At 41.2% G+C, this 20,464-nt stretch overlaps 1 protein-coding gene across 1 annotated transcript in view; it reads left to right on the forward strand.

The window, feature by feature from the left end:
- Positions 1-20,464, forward strand: part of LOC144823367 (uncharacterized) — an 888,205-nt gene that overhangs the window by 822,773 nt on the left and 44,968 nt on the right. The window contains exon 18 of the mRNA XM_078681837.1: positions 4,333-4,446. Coding sequence (XP_078537963.1) covers positions 4,333-4,446 — 114 coding nt within the window. The remainder of the gene's footprint in view (positions 1-4,332; positions 4,447-20,464) is intronic.

Genomic DNA, 20,464 nt, shown 5'->3' on the forward strand with positions numbered 1-20,464 from the left:
GGTTCTCTCGGAAATGGAACCCAAGCAACTCAAGCCCAGGTTCAGCCTGATTGGGCCCATTCAGTCATGTGCAGCTTAGTTCCAGTGGCAAAGTGAGCAAGGGACCCACGTCTGGGCATGCACTTGTCCACTAAAAAAAACATAAAAGGAAAGTCAACAAATAGACATTAATATATTAACTTAAAAAATGTTCAAAGCTCATATAGCAAACTGCAACAATTGTATCAATTGGTTAAAAATGAAATTTTAATTTTGAATAAACGCATTATTTAAATAAAAATTATTTCCTAAATGAAAATGTAATCTTGCAACACATGGGAGCTATCAATCCTTTTTTAAAAGCACCTCTTTAATTTGCGTATTACAGGCAACTTGTGATGTTTCTAGTCACCTGTAATAAAGAAATGATGTAGCTGCTCAACTGCAATAATACAGTTGAGTTCTGATGTCACAGTGCCTGCTTCCAGAGGGAACAGCAAAGGTGAGAGGCAGGTCACAAAGCATATATAAAGCCATATCTTAAAAAAAGGAAAACAAAAAATGGCTTATTCTTCTTCTGATATCTTTTTTTGAAATGAAAAAGTGGTCCGCAAGATATTTACGGTACAATATTTTTTCCCCATGCTTTAGTTTTGAAGAAAATATAGAATCTCTGCATGTCAGTACACAGTCTGAGCCCTAGCACATGTTAACATGACTTACATCGAACTGATGCTAAAATATTATTCTAAAAAAAATACTGATGTTAGTGTGTTTAATTTCTTAGTCCAGATTCTGCTTTTATTTTTCTTTCCTGCAATGAAAATGATTTAAGCACTTTGTGGGAAGGGTGATTATATGATCTTGTATTATGAGGAATAAAGTATCCCTGCTAGTTACACCAACTTAACTACTTGTTAATTGTGGCAGTGATATATAGCTTCTCCTTCCTAGATGATCCTGACCTCTTTATAGGAAAATATAGGGAGACTTATTATAGTTGATTATTTAACAATTAAATAAAGCTAATTTAATGTAAAATATTTTTGGGCAAACAATACCAACATAGAACCACTTAAATAAAAATATACAGCAAACTACCTCCTAAAATTAACTTTTTAGTAAATTGTAAAATAATTAAATTATATTAATTACTTATTTAAACAATTATTTTGGACAATACTTTGAAATTAAAATCACCCACCCTCACTAACATTTTCATTTAATTGTAACAAACTTGATTGTGTTATGTTTTTAATTATTTGCAATAATTTTTAGACTTTTTAAACTAACTTAAAAATGTATTGAATCTGTTTTAAATGTATTATTAAACTAAGCAATAGCATGAGTTTTATGTGCATTTTTAAAGTTTTAAATCAATATATCCATTTTTAAATGAAAAATTAATGTATTTTACATTATTTCCTACTTATTGTCTGTGTTATACGTTATTCCATTGTTTTCTGTGGGAGTGTGCTGCAGTACCAGTGAATGGTCATATATGGTTCTTGAGTTGCTCGAGGGCTGGGCTACAGTATATTGAAGCCTCTTTTAACACTAATAGGGTCATACCCTTTTGTGAGTGAGCTTTGTATTAGCATGTCCCTCCCGGAGCTCCTTCTTAAATTTCCCTTTACCCCGCCGATTGTGTAGTGATAATTTCTCAAATGTCCCACCACTCACCCTTGTCCTTCTTACATTTACTACTAATTTCTACACCTATGTGTGTAGAGATCTCCAGCTTTAGGTTTCTGAATTGGATTTTGAACTAGGTGAAGAAGTCGTACTCTTGAAGTACAACTTTATGTATTACAAATGCCTTTTGTAAGTCAGCCTTGTATGCCTGCCTCGCGAGTCTTACGCAACCATGTAGTCGAAATAACTCGCATCATCACACTGTAGTAACTTCCATGATCAATGCCTCCTTTCTCCTCTGAATCATTCATATTCTCTGTATTATCTATTGTTCAGCAAACAGGTCATCCAGCCTCAGCAAAGGGAAAGAGTAGTTCAAAATGCAGCTTTAACAGTTTGTGGCACTTACCTGCTTCCCCCGTAACCAGCGATCTGACCCTAGTGTAGTGTCAGTTGGTCTAGCAAAGGTAGGCATATGATACCCAACTATGTTTCGACTAGCTGAGCAACGTGAGCTTGAACCACATGTTTTACTGAATGAAGCAGATGTTGGCATGCTTGGACAAAACCTCTGAGAACTTGGTGCTAGGAGAATAAAATCCAATACACTACTTTTTGAGCGGTGTCCCAATCTCAGTGTCCTGACTCTCCTTGCTTAAAGTGTGAGAAACTGAACTCCATTTGTGATGTTGAGCTTGCCTTCATTAAGAGTGGATTTGTGGAGATTCTTCTAACTTCACCTTTACTTATTTTCAACGTGAGCTTAAAAAACGAATGGCCTGATTGCGACTTTGGTGGTCCTGGAGCGGACCTCCACCCTGCTCCAGGACCACCAAAGCCATCCGCAGACTGCTTCCCAGATTACGAGTTAAAATCCTTCCGGCAGTTTTGTTGCGGCTGGCCCATGGCACTGCCTCTCAAAGGCTCATCGGAGAGCCTTGGAAAGGTAGCGCCGTGGACCTGCAACAACCTGTTTCAGTACCGTCCAGATACTGGGGGTGCAGAAAAACAGGAAGGCACACTATGTGTTCCCCTGCATGCAGCTCCATGCACAAGTTCAAGTTCAAGTTCAGAAATTTGTATAGCGCACTACTCACCCAGAGGGTCTCAAGGAGCTTGAGGGAGGGGGGGTGCTTTACTTATCGAATATCCAAGTTTTTAGTTGCTTTCTGAAGGGCAAGGGCAAGAGGGCCCCCTTTCTTTCCTCACCGCCAGCAGTAACGTAGAGGAATAACCTCCATGGCACCTCTGGCAGTGAGGAAAGTCGTAATATGCTTGGTGGTGCCTCAGGGCACCTCCAAGCATTTTGCGGCCCTCAGACCGCCACAGGACTGCCAGAGAACACAGTTCCCTGGCGATTGCAGCGGTCTCGTCACGTTCCGACCGCAGCAGCTGTAATACTTCATGTGATCCCGCAGTGCGGCGGTTGTCGGACCGCCAATGCGACTATAGTCATAATAAAGCCCTTAGTTTTCATAGTGCATTTAACTGAAAAAACAGGACTGGTTAAAAGTCACCATCTTTTTATGTGAGCCGAACTTCCAGCTACCTCACTGTGGCCTACCAAATTAGATTTCACATTCTTTTTTTCCCACTTATTTTCACTTCTCAGTGTACAACTATATGCAGTTGCTTTAAGGTCTTTGGAGCGCAGGATACCCAACATTAATCTTAGCAAACTATTTCCTTTTTTTCTGAGATATTTGGGTAAAAGTTGTCTTGATGTAAATGTGAGAGAGGCTTTTTTTCACACTCTAAAAAGGAGGACATAGTGAAGACGAGAATTGAGATCATGAATAGACTGCAGATGCAGAAGTACACCGTGGATTTTAGGTTACTTCGCTGCTTCTTTGATTGGTTGACAAATGTGTACCGACCAACAACTCATATTGTTCAGGGGACTTGAAAGGAATACGGCATGGACTTAGGCCAGAGAGTGATAGGTCAAGGGGCTGCTTCCTGGAACATAGCAGTACAAAGGTCTATGCTGTTCAGAAGGGTTTTTCAATTTAAATGTATTTTAGTGCTGGGCGAAATTAAAATAGTGCATTCAAAGTTTATCCAAGTTGATAAATGTCATACTTTGTGAGGTTTGCGTAGAATGCTCTTGCAAACATATTTTTGGGGAGAGATTCTTAATAAAAATGCAATTTATAGAAGAAGCTTTCTTCTATTGTTTACTTTTGTAAATAATTCACAAAATTCATTCATTTACGAAAATTGAAAATTTAACAATCACTTTCTGTAGCTTCACACACATTTAGGACTTCAGTTTAGATGTTGTTTATCACACCTGATAAATAACAATAATACCACGGGGTAAGTTATTTATCGGGTGCGATAAAACACACCTATTACAAGTTGGTAGGGAATAATGTGTGGATTTTAGTGCTTAACACAACAAACTCCACATTATACGATAAATACTGTATACTTTGCATTCATTTCTGCTTACTTGTTTAAATAATCTAAAATCACTGCAGAAAACATTTTTTTCTTTTGTAGCACAGGTACTAATTCGCCTTCCCACAAACATTTTTTCAGTTTTAATTTAGCAGAAATTGATAAAATTGCAGAAACACCAAACAACTTAACTTTTTTTCCCTATCAATCGTCTAAATCATTAACTACCCTTAATAAGATCTTTCAATCTAAAATTATGGACGTCGTTTGGACAATTACAAAAGTGTTAACAACCGTTTTTATTATTTAATGCAGGAAATTACGTGTACATGGACCCCAGCTGCCTACCTCCTTTTTGGCTGGCGTACCTTCGGGACCCGAGTGACTCTGGAGTGATTCACAGCAATGTACGTCAGAGGTGGTTGAATGGTACGTTCCGTAGTTAATCCCACGGTTGAACGGCTGTACTTTATGTGATGAGTTTGTGTCCAGGTGCACCTGATGTCTTGACCTCTTCAAATGTGAATGTCCTTCTAGTAGCACATGAAGCATCCATTGGAAACCTAAGCCACTCTCTCTCTGCTATTCCCCAGTTGTCTCTCCACTATCACTTATGAGGGACAGGTATATCAGTAGGAAATAAGGAAGAGTCCGGCAGGTGTGGGGTGGATTTTTTCCTTGGTTCACTGCATCAAGAGTGTCTAGTTTTGCTCCATTTTCTCATCCCACAACTACATGCACAACAATACACTAATATTAAAACATGAACATTTTAGTATCAACCGTGTGCACGTTTATAAGCCTCATTAGGAAACGTTCTATCTTTTTAAAAAATCCTGTTGCTCCAAACAGCAATCAGCCTGACAGTCATTTAGAATCGCTCAAAAAAACACAACCTAATTTCCATTTGTGTCCTTTATAAAAAATAAGCACAGACAGTAAAATAGATGGATTTGGGTTTGCGTTTATCTGTAAAAATCAGTAAAAGCTGGGAGCATCATATGTATATTTTAATACTCGTTGTATGATAACACAAATAGTTAAATGCACTCAATTGGCTTAATTGATATTGGCCAATTCCATTAATGAGTTATGCATTAATAGTATTGAGATTTATAAATAGCACACTCTGAGGGCTTTAGCTAGTAGCGCATCTTCCATACTAAAGAGATATACTTTATGTGGTGTAGTGAAAGATGACATAGCAGTGCACAGTTTACAAAGTGGCAGGCCTTGTTTGGGGACGAGGATCATGGGGCTGGTCACATATTTCAGTCTTAATTCACAAAGCTTTTTTTTCCTCAGTGTACATTCCTCCCATAAATTTTGAGGTAAGGCACATATCAGTCAGGAGTGTGTCATGACTACTCATAGTAAAATGTTTGTGGATTTACGACAGTGCATATAGAGGTGTGGTTGTTTATATAACATGGATTGGCTAAAATACATTTAGGCAATATCGCTGTATGTAGGTAGATGGTTGCATTACTTGGTGAAACCTGGGGGCCAGGTTAGGGGACGAAGGGGGAAGGGAATGTTAAGGTCGATACATGATCCCGATTTTAAAGCATTGGAGGCTTGCATGATGCAGGCACTGAGGGTACTGGTATATTGCTTATCTATAATTAACCGGGGGGAAGAGGAATACATTTAGTGGGTTTTGTGTCTGATGTTGTGGAGTGCAGAGGCACTGAGAAAAGGGTTTAATGGCTTTTGAAATTTCAAACTGAAGGAACCTGCTCAGGTACAGAGGTTTTAATATACAGATCTTTGTACCACAAAAGTCTCCTATGAAGGCAGCTTTAGAAGAAATACGTGTAATCCTGAAACATAACATATGATGACATGTAAGCATTATTTTTGTTAATCCAGTACACTCATCTCAAACTTCTAACAAAAAAGCATTTAGTACTTCAAGTTCAAATAAAAATATTGTATAATAGAATCTTTGTTAGTTTTGGTTCATTTAAACACTTGAGGAAGTGTTAACGACTGTAAATAAAACCTTTCATTTGGTCGATGCATTTTAGAGATTAAGGGCCAGATGTAGGAAGGCAAATACCGGTCGGTAACGACCGATTTCGGTCGTTACCGACCGGTATTTGCAGATGGAGATGTAGGGGCCTGAAAATGAGACAAATCGGTATATTTACAGATTCTGTAAATTTACTGATTCGGTAAAATACCGAATCGGTATATTTACCGAATCGGTAAATCTACATGTAGGTGGCACTGTAATCAGTGCCACAGGCCCTTACCGAATCGTTATTTACAATGGAATACTATTCCATGGTAAATAACGAATTCCTGTGTACATGCACATCTGTGCATGTACACCTGTGGCATGTGACACACATACATGCCCTTAGGGCATGTATGTGTGCCACATGGCACACAAGCCAGTATCAGGGGTGAAACAGGGTGTCAAAGTGACACCCTGTCCCCCTTGCAGAATCGGTATTTTTACCGAATCGGTATTTACCGATTCGGTAATTGTCATTGATTCCTATGGGCCGGTAAATACCGATTCGGTAATTACAGAATCCTACAGATTCGGTAAAAAATACAGAATTTTTAACTACATCTCATTTACCGAATCTAGAATACCGAATCGGTAAAATTCGGTATTCTAGAGTCGGTAAGTGAGAATTACCTACATCTAGCCCTAAGGGCCCGATGTAGGTAGGCAAATACCGGTCGGAAACAGCCGAAAATACCGATTTTCGGCCGTTTCCGACCGGTATTTGTATATTGAGATGTAGGGGCATGTCAAATTACAGAATCGGTAATTTTACCGATTCTGTAAAATACCGAATCAGTAAAATTACTGATTCTGTAATTTAACATGTAGGTAGCACTGTAATCAGTGCTACAAGGGTTTAAGAATTCGTTATTTACCACCAACTAGAAATTGGTGGTAAATAATGAAAACCCTTCAAAAAGCATTTTTTTTGCTTTAAAAATGTGCCATGTTGCAGACAAAGGCATGTATGTCAGCAGCATGTGCACCCATGCACAATTGAGGGGTGCAACAGCGTGTCAAAGTGACACCCTGTCCCCCTTGCAAATTCGGTAATTTTACCGAATCGGTATTTACCGATTCGGTAATTGGCATTGATTCCTATGGGCCTCAAGGCCCATAGGATTCAATGGCAATTACCGAATCGGTAAATACAGATTCGGTAATTACCGAATTTTACCGATTCGGTAATTTAAAAATAGAAATTACCTACATCCCATTTACCTACTCTTAAATACCGAATCGGTATGATTCGGTATTTAAGAGTAGGTAAATCGATATTACCTACATTGGGCCCTAAATGTTTAGAAGTGCAAAGAAAATAAGATGATTTTAAGTTGCTAACCTACTGAAATGTAATACATTTCATGAATGCACAAAAAATTAACCTGTGCTTGGCAGAGCTTGTTCTGTAATGGCCACATCTTGATACGGATGAGCTCATTCCACCATGGGCCTACATGAATCAGACATGTTCAACCATACTAACCAACCATATTTCAACTGAAATAAACGACACACTTTTTTGTTTGCATGCTTATTTTGAGCTTACCAAGCATTAGAACTCTATATATAAACAGACCAAATGAATTTTTGGTATCAGGACACAACTTAAAAGTATAGATAAAAAATAACAATAGTTTATATCTGCTAAGCCAGGATTCCTAGCCGTGTTCATTTTAGCAGAATCCTGAGAGTCCATCCTATTAGTAATAGTATTAATCATGAATTCACTCAAAAAGATATTTTGTTACAAAGAATCTCAACATTTGCAAGGGAACAATACCAATAATTTTCTGTAGCATTTATTAAGGCCCTGTCTCTCACACCTTAAATTCGGTGGGTCTACAGCTAACCCATTCCTTTCATGGGCTGCCCATTAATACTCCTCATTATCTCTACAGTAAGTGTGTGATGGCAAAGGCTGTGTCAAAGTGTCTAGTAGAACGCCTGAAAAGAATGCCAGGGTTTGTTTGCAGAATAAATTCTCTTTCCTGATGCCATAGTGTATACCCAGCTCTCAGTGATGCATCTCGATATTTCACCCTGTATATTCAATCCCCAAACGAGCACTCCAAATTGCTGACAGCCCAAGTAAGCAACACAAATCAACTGAATAATGATAGTTACATGAATGATGTCACTTTCCCATGATCACTGGGATCCCTATTAAAGCATCGTATGGTATAAGAAATATTCCTATTTTGTAGCTGATATTTGATATTGGCATTCCTAGCGTTAAATAATACAATTTGCCACCTCTACTTCTACATGTGGTATACATAAACACAAAAGGAAAAACACAACAGTAGCACTTTTACAAGATTTTTTTTAAAGCTATTTATTAGCATTGATTAAAATGGCATAGTACAACAAAACGTATATCCCAACAAGACATGTACAACCAATTACATCCCAGCACAAGGCATCATTCAAGTGACACCCCCCCTCCTCTTCCCTCATCTGAGAGTCATCTCCTGACTGAACATTCCTGGTCCATGCATTTGTGCTGATGGGGAGGTGCAGATGTTACCTCGATATGTATTCCATGTCCCCGATACCTTGTTCCACGTCTTGGGGCATCCTCTACTTGTATAGACCGCCCGATCAGCCAACATGCACCAATCAACATCCCGTTCCCATCAATTATCGTTGGCAGCTCTGAGACCCCCCATCAACGTGTAACATTACGCTTCACAAGTATTAAGCCAGTGGCTGCCCATAGTTGATCCATACGATTGAGATCTGTGGCTTCCCATATATTCAGGAGGCATATCTTGGGGGATAGCGTCAGGGTAACCCCGCATACCTCGCCAACCACCCTATTAATCACCTCCCAAAACGCCTGGATCAGGGGGCACCCCCAAAGTGTATGGTAGAACGTGCCTGCCTCCACATTTCCATCGACAATTAGCCGAACAACTATGGCCCATCGAAACCAGTATAGTGCATGTGATATATGTTCAATGCAAAACTTTCAGTTGGACCAACCCCAGTCGTGATGGTATGGCCACCTCCCGTGGGGAAGCCAGGGCATCGCACCAATCTTCTTCTTCCAAGTCCCCAGTATTAGCTAGCCAGCGTGCATATAAATGTTTCAGTGGGTCTGGTGAATTATTAATTATCTTTCAGTACGTGAGTGACGTTGCTTTGCTCTCCATGGGATCAGCCAATAATCTATCTTCGAGTGAGGTGGCGTCCGGGATCTCATCTATGTCTCTGATAGCAACCACTATGGCATGCTGTATCTGTAGGTATCGGAAAGTTTCACAAACGGCTAATTTGTATTCATTGTGTAGTTCTGCAAATTTCAATAATTTGCCTTTCTCTATTAGATCACCAACTTGTGATATACCAATGGTGTCACATTTGTGCATCTATAATTATGTTGACTTGTATAATAGCATATGTGGGATCAGAGGTTTAACCCATTAGACAAATAAAGAAAATGTGCTTTATTAACCCAGGCATCTAAATGGGTTCACTCTGGTGTCCTTTCTGAATTTTTGCACTAAGGTCTCACCATAAAGATCATCATGGATGGTTGCCACCGTTTGTATTTGCCTTTAATAATTGGAAATCCAAGCATAAAGTTTCAGCTCAAGGAGCTTTATGCAATACAGGTGCTGTAGACTGCATTTCCTCACCTAAGCTAACATGTTTCATTATAGTTACAGGCTTTATAGCATGATATGGTGCAAGAGCTTGTTTTTTATAGATGTCTGGAGGTCCATAAATGTAAACATTAGGGCTACACCTTCCATTCTAAAATAAACAGATATTTACGAAGACTGAATTGCTTTCTAATTCAGAATTCCTTGGTTGGCATTGCTGGTAAAAGTGATCATCATCTTATTCACCTCTCAGACTAAGCATGTCTGAAAATGCTGTGTCTAATTTCATTAGTTTTCTCTATTCTTACTAGTTGCCATGGAAGTAAATGTAAGATATGTACAATTGGTTTATTTCAGTGCAACTTAGACTCAAACTGTGCAGATAATTTGGGACTCCTACAAAGCTTACCCAAAGTGACCTCCTATTCTAGGTCATTATGGAGAGTGTCTCCAGTCCTGAACTTTTCACCTACATATCATTAGTTCCAGGTGTGTTAATCTATTCAATGGAAGCAAAACAGCACTACAACACTAAGCATGCATGAAGCTATCTCACAAAAGTCCAAATTGGAAACAGTGTTCACAGGAACACGCAGTGAGGTGTTCACCCTAAGCCTAACAAAGAAGGATTTTGATGCAGCACTCCATATTAATAATGTGAGGCAGAACTGATGCATTTAAAAAAAGCAGATTCAGGAGGCACATGCTAGGCTAATTGCAGCATTGACAGAATGAAAAGAGGATTAGTAACCACAATTTAGCTTATTGAACAAGAAGAATGGGAGACTAGAAAACCACATCTCTTTGAGTATGGGGAAACGAGAGCTTGATTGTAAACTAGAAAACAAAAATATATGCAAGGAGAAATTATATTTGATTGAGTTGTGGCCACCAAAACAGAGGTTTGTGATCAGATCAAACCAACCTGTCTTCAAGACTTTTTGACTCCTTTTCAAGAGAGTATGGGCATCATTACGATGCCAGTTGGAGTCTCATCCAACTGACCCCATGGCGGAAGAGGGATCACCCGACAAGGAGTTGTGGTCCCCCTGCCCTTATTACTATGCGACTGCCTTCATGACAGTCGCAAAGTGTATATTTCCTATTGTGGCTTGTGCTGCTGGGTGCGCACAAGCTGAAATAGAAAATATACACTTTAATAACATCCCTGCACCATGTAGCAGGCACACGGGCAGTAATGTTTAGGGGGACACCATAGGTGCCCCCCAGGCCCCATAGCGGAAGGCCAGAGGGGAAGGGGGATCCACTAGGGGCCCCCAAAATCACTTTCGGCCTGGCAGGAGGAAAGGGACATTGTAATCCCTACAGTGGTGCCTGAGAAGGCACTGCTTCTATTGTAGGGATTACTGACCCTCTGACAGTCTGACCTGCTTCTTGAGCCCGTCAGACTGTCCCTCTCCTTTCTGCCTCCGACTGCACGCATTGTAATGAATCGGTCAGTCTGCAGCAGAAGATGGCAGTCGGACCGCATTCGATGAGCCATCGGTTGCGGTCCGACCTCCATCAGAATGACCCCCAAGTGTGTTGACATACACAAAGTCATAAACTGATTAACCTGCCTAAGTCTATCACAATTAACCCTGCTGAGGAAGAGGTTAGTGACAGTATACAGAAACTAAAATATAACAAAACTGTCGGGCCCAATGGCCTTTCTTCATAGATCTTTAAAACTGTTATAGGTCAGGTTGCTCACATCTTGGTGAAACTTTTTTTTATCTTATTTTGTCAGTTGGAAATCTGCCTTATACCTTGGCTCAGCCAACGATAACCTAAATCTTGGAAATGGATAACGATTTATCTAGCAACTCCGGATATAGATCCTTCACACTACTTAATAGTGACTATAAATGTTTCTCAGGTATTTTAGCGGGTAGGCTAAATAAATAAATATATTTTCAAGTATATAACAATCAAAAGAGTTTTATCCCACCCTGGCAACCTAGGCGCTTAGGAAACAGATTAATAGGTGCTACCAAGTTGGCAGCGTCCCACTCTTTCCCTCTGGGGATTTACTCTTTTGGTGCCACTATGTAATTTGACAAAATCAATTGGTAATTCCCCTGGATTAGACCTACTGTTTGCATTATGTGTCAGAAAGGTTTAGCGATTTATTCATGATGATATATCAAAGACCTCTGCAGTCACAGGCAGGGCTAGAAAGTCAATTAAGTCATTAGGGAACCTCTGAAAGCTGTTAGATGTTTCACTATTTGGACCAAAAACGTTAGCTACTGTATATTGGCAGGATTGGATGGATGCCTTTAAACAATGTACCTGAAAAGTATTTCTTCATCTTAAGTTTCATGATTTCATGAGATGCATCTCCGGGGGAGTGTAATGTGAATGTTTTTGCTTTGCAGCTGTTCAGGCAGTCTGAAACTTTTTGATACCTTCTGCAGATCATTAGCATTTTAGGAGAGAGCATTCACTGTCTTGCTGGCCACCTCCCTCATATTATCTTAGATTCCTTAACAGGAAGGTACTGAATAGAGATAATTAGCACTAAGCACTCATTAATATATGAGAATTGTGTTCTGTTGTTTTTCCTTAACTTACATATACTCCATATGTGATCCACGTACCTTGAGGAACACTCCTTTTCCTTCCTGTGCCCTATTATGCACTGACACGAACCTGTGGCCTCACAGCCTGATACTCCCTACTAATCAGTACTCCTCTCTTTGTCCGTATGGATAGTTGAGATCAGTTCATCAACCTCCTCAACCTAGCGCAGGCTGTGCATGTTATTATGCTATATAATTCTAAGTTCAGCAGGAAATGTTATCTCAACTCTAGCCTCCATCTTCTTGAACTCATCCATTCATCCTTGTTCCCAATCCCCACAATCTGTTATCAGTGACCCCACAGAAGTCAGAATGTATAGGATGGTTCTCAAGGCAAACTGTATATTTAAATGTTCACCAGGATCTTCATACTATTTATATTTAATATAAATAAATCTCCATGCACCATTTATGTTTCTTTATCAAGAGTAATGGACCTAGTGCTATTTATTACACCATTCTGTATTAACTTGATCACAAAGATCTTGATATCTTTGCCCTCTGCAGCTTCTGGGACATTTAATCTAAGTATCCGTTTTTTTTTTGCCGGACTTGATTCTCAATGATCTTCATCCTCACAGAAACTGTTTGATCTTTGACCAGAAACCGCATGTGGCTCCTTTTGATATTTTCCAGAGACCTTGAACTTATTTCTCTTTACCAACTGCTCAACAGGTCTATTAAGGAGCTCTCTGCAAAGTATTTGGCTTGGGCCCTGTTTTTTGCCTCCTGTGAATTCTAGCCCCTACATCTATCATTCCGTTGCCTATTAAGGCCTCTTCTATCTCTTGTACCAGAGAAACAGCCCTGGCCCTATTGCCCATGACCAAAATGTGGTCCAGGGTTTATCCAGCATGTCACTGTTATGAAAACAGCGGTAAGAAGTGGTGCTACAGTGTTAGTCATATTATGTAGCACTGATTGCCCAACTATGTTGGACAGCACTGAGGACCACTCAAATCGGGGGCTGGAGCAGTACATGCTCTCTCCTTGTAATCTTGAAAGAGGATTTAACTGAAGGTGCTTCCTTAAAAGGGGTAATCCATGGCTCTTCTTTTCCCCTATCCCAGGGATCTCTAGTGGTCTCCTGCCCCATCCAACCTGACCTCCATCCTTGCCAGGATCACATTTTTGCAGTCATACATTTTGAAAACTTACCAGCTTCTCTAGTTCTATGATGTCACTATTTGGCAGACTGTGGCAAAGTCAGGTATATAAAGAAAAATGCGTGATTTGTCCGTGTTTGGTTGGGGCTCTGAGGTATTTCCCTGGTTGATATGTATGACTCAACATATGGTTTGATTGAGGAAGTAGAGTTCTACTGTTAATCCTAAAGAGACTCCTAATAGAGGTTCAAGCAACAATGAATCATCGATTGATAAATTGTTTAAACAAAGACTGTGTGAAGGGTTGGGTACAGCTGGGTCGTCGTCACTTAATAGACTCACACCAATGTGGCGTAAATGTGGCTTTATTTTCCTGTATTCTCTCCTTTTTACAGACGCCAGGATCAGAGAGGTGAAGGGCAGGTTTAAGAAAGGCAATACCGAAAAGGAAATACAGTCCTACGAATAAGTCTTATTTAGTTGCTTCTCCTAGATACAGTCTTGGTACATAGGGGCCAAGGTGATTCCGCTTGACTCCCCGATATGTTGGCCCTTTAAATGGTCCCCCACCTTCTTCCTTCCGAGTTGTGAGGCTCTGGGTCCAATGGCTCGTAATAACATTAAAAAAACCAAAGGAGAACACGTGTCAGTCTTCTACACTCTTTGACACGAAGTGATATGGGGAAGGGAGTGAAGACACATTGCAGTGAATCTTTATTCGTTGGAGGGTGTGCACGTGAAAAGGGGAGGAAGAGGGAAGTGGAACTCGGGGAGAGACTTTACGCTAGCGGGAATGACAGGAGGGACCGCTCGGCGTTCAGGTGTTCTCTCTCCCCCTCCTCTCAACCCAGCCCGCTACCCGGCTGCATACCTGGAAAAGCCACACTCTTCCTGGAGTGTGGCTGGGCGAAAAACGGTACCGCTGACCTACAGGCAATTCTCCTTGAAGCGCCTTCTCCTCGTCCCTCTCCGGTATTCGTCCGAGGCTCCACGTCCTTTCCAACTTATATGTTCGCTTTCATTCTCCTCCGCTCCACTCTCTGGTCGGCGACATTGGGTCCGCATGCTTCCGCCTTTTCCTGATTGTTCTGTTTCCCTATTGGCTGCCTCACGGTTTCGTCATTAAGGGGTGCGTGACTTACTTCCCTGGTGACTTCTTTAAAGGAATACGTTCCTGTCTCAGGGGACTCCTCGTACCAAACGGCTTCGCTTCCTGGTGTCCAAGCCTCGGGCTGAAATATAAGGAAGTTACAGTCTTCAGGGGGAACCGACCACCGTTCCCTTGCTTCCTTTAGCTTGGAGTCCCTTCTGAACGGGGCAGAGATGACTGACCCGTTACAGACTGCTGCCTACCCTGCTCCCAAATATTGGCCAACAGTGTTTCGAAATACCCCATAACTAATTGAGGCAAAGAGAAAGGATGGACATTATTTGCAATCTACAACTAGTTGTGTCCTCTTTAAGGTACATGTTGTTTGTAAAAACAGATTTACTCCATAAGTAGTAGATGAGGGCGATTCTTCAAGTCCATAAGCGAAGTCTTATGCAAAGGTCCTAGACTCTACATCAGTGGATACAATGCTCAATTTTTATAAAAGAGTTATGGGATAAAGTTACAGAGTTGAAAACCCAGCTTAAAAAGGGTAGCACTTTTGCAGGAAATGGCACCATTGAGTGCCACCAGAGTTGCAGCTCTAATAAAAAGAGTACTTATATTCACAAATAAAATCTGCTGCTCAGATAGAAAGCACAGTATTAGATGGGCTAGCGGTGTCCGAGCCTACACATAAAATAAATGTAAAACTGTCAGACCACAAGTTGTCAGAGCAGAAAGGCTTCTGTCAAGAGAGAAATCCCAGTACCTTCACATGTCCTGTGGTTGATGGTAGGGTACTAAGATGTAGCAAGTCCATGCATATACAGAACAATACTAGACATTCCATTTTCCACATATCCTGTGCAGAAAGTGTCACCTAGGGATGGGGCATTTATCTAGGACCCCCAAATCCTGTTGGCCTGGAAAGTAGTTTTACTACTTCTAGTTATGCAAAAAGTGGCTTTCTGTTTATGGCTAATGTTCCCAAACTGTCATGCCTTGCAGGAGAAGATGGAGACTTCTTGATTAACAACGTCATGCTCTGAATAAGGACCATTCACTACTCATTAATGTGTTCTGGTGTTTTGAGAGCAAACACCACATTTTACATAATAGCAAATTTGATTCCATTGAGGTAATGCTAATTGATGGGAAGCTTGCCGACGGAAGGGTGGGCTTGAATCTTTGTACGCCCCAGGCTGTGAATAATTTCATCCAATTAAATGTAGTCACCCGATGATGAAGTCTCACTGTTTACCAGCTAAAGCTTTCCCCCACATATCTTTACATGGAGGAGACTCTGTATTGAAGGAACTAGACAGACTGTCTGACGAATTGGCTTTTTAATGCAGGCGCACTTCTGATAAAATCAGAACATTTGGAAAAATTACAGAATCTCAAGATTCATCAGATAGCTGTGCTTACTAAATTATTTTTACACTCCATTCACAACATTGATATTTTACCAATTAGCCTAATTTTAAGGTCCCAACAATACAGGTCAGTCCTATTACTTGTGATACAAATACAGTGAGCATCCTATTCTGGAAAATAGCTGGGTTGCTATCTAAAGTAGTCAACCCTGACTGGTTCGAGTTCTTAGATACATTTGATAATTGCATCTTCCGGGAGTCTTGGTGTCTGAATCTTGTGCTTGATTCCGGTTTAATGAACTACAATACAGATGCACTGTCGAAGAGGTTGGCACAACTATATGGGGGGTGGGGAGGCCTTACAATTTGGATAAAAACTGCCCTTGTAGGAGAAATGAAATCTGTTGATATTGACTTTCATGATATACTAGGCATTTGTATTAAATCTGCCTCTGGTCAAACGAGTTTTATATATACATAATGTTTATAGTTTGTACAACAAGGGGTAGCAATGGTTCTGAAACATTCAGACATTTAGAAGCATTTTTGAAAACATTAATGATAGGGGCCACATAATGATTGCAGGAGACTTTAATAATACTTATGAACCTCTGGATATTTTAGAAAACTCAATTTTCTCTGTTAAAGATGAATTATGGGATATCCCTGCTTTACAATTGCCTCCCATAAAACATTTGTCTACAATGTCGATCAAACTAAATGCTTTAACCATGTCACTTGGACTTAAATCCTGTAATAGATGCACTCGCTCTGATGCGAGTGGTCTGCATACTTACAATAGACAATTTCAAACGAGCAGGAATTATTACATTATGAGGCCTATTAGGATGGCGGACGGACCTGCGTCCGTCCTCCACCCCCAAGGTGGAGGGACCGTCCGCAGGGGCAGCGGCGGTCCCTCCGGTGCAATTAGGATGTGACCGCCACCCTGGCAGTCACAATCCGTATCTTTAACCTTGCGGCGGGTGCTGCTTGAAGCAGAACCCGCCGCAAGGTTAAAAATGCATCTTTTGCATTCACATGCACAAAGCGGCAGGCACCGCGCGGTGCCTGCCGCTTTGTGCATGCAAATGCAGCGGGGTACCATAGGTAACCCCCATGTGCACCCCCCAAGCCCCCTTCACCCTGGGGGCCCGCAACGGGCCCCCAAAGAAAAGACCGTATGCCTTTCCGTGGCGGAAAGACATGTCCTGGAGCACATCCTAATATGGTGGCGGTGTCTGATAGACACCGCCACCATATTAGAGCTTTTCCGCCACGGTCGGAAGGCGACCGCGGCGGAAAGGCGGTGGACGGTCTTCCCGTCCGCCGATGACCCCCCAGCCATCCTAATGTGGCGGGGGGTCTTTTCAGGTACCGCAGCGGTGAATCCGCATCCTCCGGGCCGGCGGTGGCTTCTGCCGGCCCAGAGGATGCGGATTCACCGCAATCCTAATCGACCCCTATGTTAGATCTTATGCTATGGAAGGATTTCATAGGTACGGCTATTGTAGTGAATGTTGAAAATGGTCCTAATTCCCTCAACCCGAATTTGAAGAGATATGCTTCTCTTTGGCAGTTGTATCTTTGCCAGCTGATTGGAGGGAACTGTCCTTACAAACAATAGGCGAGCAGTAAAGTGGAAGTCTTTCTTGGAGCATCGAGAGTCATAAGCAATGTAGTATACGAATGTAGCTGACTGAATGGAGTTTGTGCAGCAAGTTTGCAAAACGTATTGTAGTGCAATGTATTCTTAGTGCACATGAAGAGTTTTTCATCTGCCTCCAAATTCACTTCTCCAAAGGACCAAGTCCTATCTTAAATATTACTAAAATATGCCCTGGTTTATGGAGGATTGTAAAGATGCAAAATGTGCATTGGTTTCCACAATTAGAAGAATAGTGATACCATAGACTTGCCAGAGGTGCATACAAAAAATCATTTATGTTAGCAAAGAGGAAGTTGGATGACAAAAAGTAGCTCGGTATCACCGAGGCAGTAAGGTGAAGGAAAATAAACAGTTTTTGGTACATAGTGGCACATTGGACTCACAATAAAAGTTTACTGCAGAGTATTTTATAAACCCATCATTTAAATAACTGGAACCGGGAGCTATTGTTTAGGTCCAGCACACGTGCTCCCTTATTCAATGGCTTAGATGCAAGGATGTGCAGTTCCTTGGACAAGGTAAAAATGCTAATAGTCTGTCAGGTCAGTGGAATATGCTCCAATAGGAGCAAGTGCCCTCACACACCCCGAGAGGTGTCATGCTTCATCATCTGGGCAGGCTCCTAGTCGGGCCGGCGCTGCAATGCCCAATGGACACCCGCGAAGGGGCTCTTTATCAAAGATCTTTTGGTTATGCCATCTGATAAGTGTGGGTATGTGGGGTGTGAAGACTACTGTGTTAAAAGGATGATTAAAATAGTGATGCTGGGTTTGAGTACATTTTACTAGTGTAGCTCACTAACCTAATTAAAATCAGTGTTGCTAGTGTGGGATACAATAGTCCTAAAGAGCAGTCGTGCTTAGTTTCTAAAATGTGAGATCAACATGGTTCATGCCTACTCTAGCCCCTAAGGGGTCTATTGGCAATTCATCAGGAGTGAAGAAGAAATAACCTACACTACTGCCTGACTGATTCTTCAATGTGTGCAGATAATTCAAGTAATCAGTCACACCATACATAACAAAGCAAGATTCTACCTTGATCATCAAACCGACCCATTTTGGCGTCGGTTAGGGTCACACGTGACAACAACAGAGCGGACCATTCACTCGCAACTTGTTTGTGGTGTGGCGTGCACCTGCACACCTATGCCGACACGGGGGCCAGGGGAGATGTGCAGGCTCCCGCCAACATTTGCACGTGGCCACTGGAACACTTTTACAACGTAGTTGCATCTTTCTAAAAGCTGCATTTCTTTATAATTTACATTAAATTCGACTTGGACTTCAAGTCGAGTTTAATGTAATGATTAATTTGATACCTTGAAGTACCAACTTTACTATTCAGAAGATAGCACAGCTGAGTTGTCAGCGTGCAACCCAGTACATACAATGGGGCTACTAGCTTTTCTACGGTAAAAACCACAATTTGGTGTTTTTACATATAAAAATACATGTCCTACTTTTTAATATATAGCACTCTGCCTTAGGACTCAATAGACCTGCTGTAAGGATGACATTTATGTTAAAAATGGAGGCTTGGGCTAAGCCAGTAGTTTAAAAGGCAAAGTCGAGTGAAAACTGCGCAGCTATGTGCAATGGCAGGCTGGGAAACATGTTTTCATTTTATCATATCCAGGGTGGCACAAAAAGTGCTACAGCCCTCGTGGGACACTTTAACTTGGAGGCCCTTATATGCCCTGAGTACCCCTGGTGCCATATATGAGGAACTTGTAAGTAAAGTTACATCAATTGGGTATAAGGCAATCAAATGTATACTTTGAAGGGTCAGGGCACTGGCACTCTGGCTTGGTTAGCAGGCCTCACTGCACTCTCAGAGACAGAAACACATCATCATCTGTCCAAAAACTTGGGGTGCTCATGTAAGAATAGGTACTTCCTTAAGACAAAAAAACAAAAGAAGTGATGGAGGGTCCGAGGGGAAATGTTTTTATAGACCAAATAGTACCTAGTCCCCCAAACTGACAATGGAACACACGGAAGGTACTAGCAGTCTGAATTCAATATATTTGCTGGAACCTAATAGTATCCCACTTTATACTGAGACCACAAAGTTGATCCAGAGAAATGACATTGTTATACCAGGGAGCGTGAGACAGAGAAGATACAGAGTCTGAGGAGCTAGAAAAAAGTACCCATCAGCCCACTCAAAAGTGGAATCTCGTCATCTGGGTTTGTTTGTGTTGGAGAATGGTGTCCTGTAGGCTCCTCCTCAGAGAGAGTTTTTCTGAGGTTACCTAATTTCGGACCCAATGATCAAACATTCAACCAACGGATGACAGTATGTGAGCAGAGGGGGCAAAAGTTGCAGTGCTCAAAAGAAGAAAACAAGAAGGAAAATGATCCCCGTGATTTAAAAATACCTACGTTGATGTCATAAGAAACTTTATTAGGTATCGACCCATTAACATACATGGTGGATAGCAATTCCTTGCATGCTATCGGTACACTGCTTTTAACCATACCACATTGATGGTCAGACCTAATAAAGTTTCTTATGACATCAACGTAGGTATTTTTAAATCACGGGGATCATTTTCCTTCTTGTGTTCTTCTTTTGAGCACTGCAACTTTTGCCCCCTCTGCTCACATACTGTCATCCGTTGGTTGAATGTTTGATCATTGGGTCCGAAATTAGGTAACCTCAGAAACTCTCTCTGAGGAGGAGCCTACAGGACACCATTCTCCAACACAAACAAACCCAGATGACGAGATTCCACTTTTGAGTGGGCTGATGGGTACTTTTTTCTAGCTCCTCAGACTCTGTATCTTCTCTGTCTCACGCTCCCTGGTATAACAATGTCATTTCTCTGGATCAACTTTGTGGTCTCAGTATAAAGTGGGATACTATTAGGTTCCAGCAAATATATTGAATTCAGACTGCTAGTACCTGCCGTAGGTACTTCCTTACCCATGTGCTACCCAGGTCTCCCCTCAGTCAATAAAATGTGTTTTCTCCCCATG

Source organism: Lissotriton helveticus, chromosome 3_1 (genome assembly GCF_964261635.1).
Source record: "Lissotriton helveticus chromosome 3_1, aLisHel1.1, whole genome shotgun sequence".
Lineage (NCBI taxonomy): Eukaryota > Metazoa > Chordata > Amphibia > Caudata > Salamandridae > Lissotriton > Lissotriton helveticus.